General features: G+C 37.8%; 1 protein-coding gene across 1 annotated transcript; it reads left to right on the forward strand.

Annotated features, from left to right (window-relative positions):
• Window positions 1-383: 383 nt before the first annotated feature.
• Window positions 384-4,259, forward strand: LOC126883783 (uncharacterized). Its single transcript, XM_050649450.1, has one exon. It carries the CDS (start codon window positions 384-386, stop codon window positions 4,257-4,259), a length of 3,876 nt encoding a protein of 1,291 aa, XP_050505407.1.
• The last annotated feature ends 228 nt before the right edge of the window (window positions 4,260-4,487 follow it).

Genomic DNA, 4,487 nt, shown 5'->3' on the forward strand with positions numbered 1-4,487 from the left:
TACATTGATTCTTATGGAACAACAAGCACAAATCTACACATTTCAGGGGCCTTTCGAGCATCACATAATACCATTCAGTTTTCCGTCCGACTAAAAGTATTTAATACCCTATATTATGGCATTTTCTTCATTCTGTTTCAGATATTCCTAGCATTCAGACGTGTGCTCTGGTGAGTTTTCAATCGTTCAGACGTGCTCTGGTGGTGAGTGATATATTTTTGTTTTTTGAAAATTTTTAATATTTTGAAAATTTTCGAGTTTTTTTTGATAATTTTTGAATTTCTGATTCAGATTTTTTGATTTTTGGTTTTTTGATAATTTATAATTTTGTGAAAATTTTTTATTTGTAATCTATTTTTGAATATTTGCTTTTTTGCTTAAACATGTTGGCAAAACTTATTCAGGTAATTGCAACCATCTTAGGCTTAATCAAAAATGATTATAATGCTGAAAAGTTAAGACAAGGGTTGATAGAGTGTAATAAGGCATCCAAAAAATTAAGGGACTCTATGAGATATGCCAAGACGATTGGCGAAAAGCAGCACCTCGAAGCTCAGATGCGAAAGGTGAAAACATTAAGAAACCAATTAAAAGCCGAACAAAAGAAGGGGGCAGGACTGACACCAACAAAGGAGACTGCAAAGCATAGGGTGCATTGGGATGATTCTTTATCAGCGTTCAACTCAAGAATTCGGACTGGAGTCATCTCAAATCTTAAACACAAGGACCCGAGCAGTTTCCTCATCGATTGCAAAGCTCTGTTCAAACGTAGAATTCAGAACGTTCTTAAGGAAAATGAGGCAGTAAAGGTGAATATGGCATTTGGTGGGGAATTCGAAGTGGCCAGCGGAGATAAGATCTTAAATGAAACTAAGTATTTCACTACTTCAAACTCACCCATATACAAAGACACAAACTTGGATGAGTGGTTTGAAAAGAAAGTAGTGGAGCCCATCTCCAGAGACATGGAAGAATTCCAAGAACGCGATTCTGGATGGGCTCTAAAGGCAGTTGTTAACCTGGGGGTCAACATTAACAAATTTACACCACAGCTTGGCTCCTCATACATTGATCTTCCCCCTCAGATAAAAAGAAAACAGGCATGCATTAATGTTAAGAACGATGACGAGGCATGCTTTGCATGGGCTGTCATATCGGCATTATACCCTACAACTAAAAATGTCGATTTATTGTCATCTTACCCGCAGTACTCGAGCATATTAAAACTTAAAGGTATTCAGTGGCCTATGACTATCAAACAGATTCCGAATTTTGAACAGCAGAACAATATATCGATCAACGTATACATTTTAAAAAAGGAGAAGAAGAACTATACGACCCTCCCAACCTTCCTAACAAAGAACAAGAAGGATAAACATGTGAATCTTCTTCTTGTTCAGGATACATATGAGGAGCAAGGTACTCCGATTAGATATCATTACGTTTGGATAAAAAATCTATCCCGCCTCCTCTCCACCCAATTAAGCAAAGAAAAGAGAACAAAATATTTCTGCGATACATGCCTCCATTACTTTCGATCACAGGAACAGTTAAATGTTCATACGACATGCTGCAAAGGGCGCTCAGATGTTATCTGTGATAGGTGTTTACAACCATTTTCATCATCAAAACAGCTAGAAGCTTACACCAACGATTGCGTAAGAATTAACACAACAGCCATCAAAATGCCAGAACAAAGTCGTAAAATGCTAAGATTTAAGAATTTCAGAAATAAAATTAAAGCCCCCTTCGCCGTTTACGCAGATCTCGAAAGTGCTTTAAAACGTACAGGTGATCCTAAGAAACATCAGGAACACATTCCTGTAGCAGTTGGCTATTTCTTTAAATGTTCCTATAATGATACCATCTCTTTTTATAAGTCATATCGGGGAAAGGATTGCATGAAATGGTTCGTAGATGAACTTAATCAGCTTGCTGAGAATGTTTCTACAGTGTTTATGTGTCCATATGATATAAATATGACATCTCAGCAAGAGAGTGATTTTCATGCAGCCACGCATTGTCATATCTGCGAGCAGCGCTTCTCCCTCGATGATAAGAAAGTTCGGGACCACGACCACCTCACTCCAGATAATAACTACAGAGGTGCGGCCCATGAAGGCTGTAACATTAATTACAAAGATGCTCACACTATCCCAGTGATATTTCATAACCTTAGCGGATATGACGCCCACTTCATTGTTAATGATATTGCTACACACATCAAAGGCCCAGTAGATCTCCTTCCTATTACTAAGGAAAAATATATCTCTTTTACGAAACACATTGATGATGCTCGAATTAGATTCCGTTTTATCGATAGTTTTCGATTCATGGCTTCTTCTCTCGATAAGCTCTCTTCTTATTTGATAGAATATCCTAATCTCCGCTCCCAATATACTTCGCTTCCTGAGGAGAATTTCCATCTTCTAACTGAGAAAGGAATCATGCCATATGATTATATCGATTCATTTATAAAATTTAGTGAAACGTCTCTACCTCCTATCGAGTCTTTTTACAATAAACTTGAGGATAAACCATGTCCTCGTCGACATTATCGTAGAGCCCAAGATGTGTGGTCATCATTCTCATGTTCCACTCTTGGTGATTATATCGATTTATATATGAAAACAGACATTCTTCTTCTTGCCGACGTCTTTGAGCAATTTCGATCCAGTTGTCTCAAAACATATAATCTTGACCCAGCTCACTACTTTACTCTTCCCGGCTTCACGTGGGATGTAATGCTTAAACATACAAAACAGAAACTGGAGCTTTTAACAGATCCAGATATGTTTTTGTTTGCGGAGCGTGGTATACGTGGTGGTTTGAGTCAAGTATGCTCGAAACGCCGCGTTCACGCTAATAACAAGTATATGGAATCTTACGATCCATCACAACCCGACTCATATCTGATGTATTTCGATGTCAATAATCAATATGGCTGGGCAATGTCTCAATACCTTCCATATGGTAGTTTCGGATGGGTCGATGCCAACATTGATATTCTAAGTATTCCAGACGATGCTTCTGAAGGGTATTTTCTCGAGGTTGATCTGAAGTACCCTCAACATATCCACGATCGTCATAAAGATCTTCCGTTTTGCCCCCAATCATTGAACCCTAAAACTATGCTTCCTCCTAAACGACCGCGAGAGCAAACTAAATTAATGGCTACCCTTCATGATAAAGAAAGATACGTAATTCATTATAGGACCTTGAAGCAAGCGCTAGCACACGGATTAATACTAAAAAAGATTCACCGCGTCCTGAAATTTAAGCAGTCTCCTTGGCTAAAGTCATACATTGACTTGAATACAGATCTCCGGAAGGCAGCGAAAAATGAATTTGAGAAAAATCTCTTCAAGCTCATGAACAACGCTGTGTTCGGCAAGACCATGGAGAATGTGCGCAAGCGCGTCGATATTAAATTGCTTACTGAATGGGAGGGTCGTTACGGAGCTGAAGCTAGAATAAGTAGTCCCCTGTTTAAGAATGCTACTATTTTTAATGAAAACTTGGTAGCTGTCGAGATGCATAGAGCGGAAATATGGTTAGATAAACCAATATATGTGGGTATGAGTATACTGGATTTGGCTAAAACCACGATCTACGATTTTCACTATGGGTATTTAGATAGAAGGTTTGGTGAGAACTTTACAACCTGCTATACAGATACCGATAGTGTGATCGTGGAGATACGGGAAAAAGATCCCTATGAGGCTATGAAAACAGACTGCCATCAGCACTTTGACACGTCTGACTATCCTAAAGACAATATTTATGGCATCCCCCAGGTTAACAAGAAGGTGTTGGGTATGATGAAGGATGAGAATAATGGCTGCATTATGACTGACTATATAGGGCTCCGATCTAAATTATATACGACAAAAGTAGCTATCACAGATAATGACATCACAAAACTGAGGGGGAAGTTGATAGATCAGGAGTATGAGGACGATGAGATTGAAATACTTATTAAAAATTATGGTGTGACAAAGAAGGCTAAGGGGGTTAAGAAATCTGTTGTAAACACTAAGATTACCTTCGAAGACTACATCGAGTGTTTAGATACCTTTACAACAAAGACAGCCTCGCAGAATCTAATACGCTCAGATAAGCATCATGTTTATACTATAACACAAAGCAAGATTGCTCTCAGCCCCTATGATGATAAAAGACATCACCTTCCGGAGTCTTATGATACGCTTCCGTGGGGGCACTATTTAATTGATAATCTTGAGATGGATGTTAATTAGATTTAACACAAAGCAAGACTACAATAAGCCAGCCATATATTAATATTTATCCTTGATGATTTGATTGACTTTAAGATGGATGCTGATTGAATATGGTCATTTTTTGAACTTTATTTATTACATCAACAATAATAATAAATATATCTGAATCAGACAATTTTTTATTATATTTCTCTTGTCATCACTCATCATTTTTTAATATCACTCATCATTTTTATGTCATTAAGA

This window comes from Diabrotica virgifera, chromosome 4, assembly GCF_917563875.1.
Source record: "Diabrotica virgifera virgifera chromosome 4, PGI_DIABVI_V3a".
NCBI classification, from domain to species: Eukaryota; Metazoa; Arthropoda; class Insecta; order Coleoptera; family Chrysomelidae; genus Diabrotica; species Diabrotica virgifera.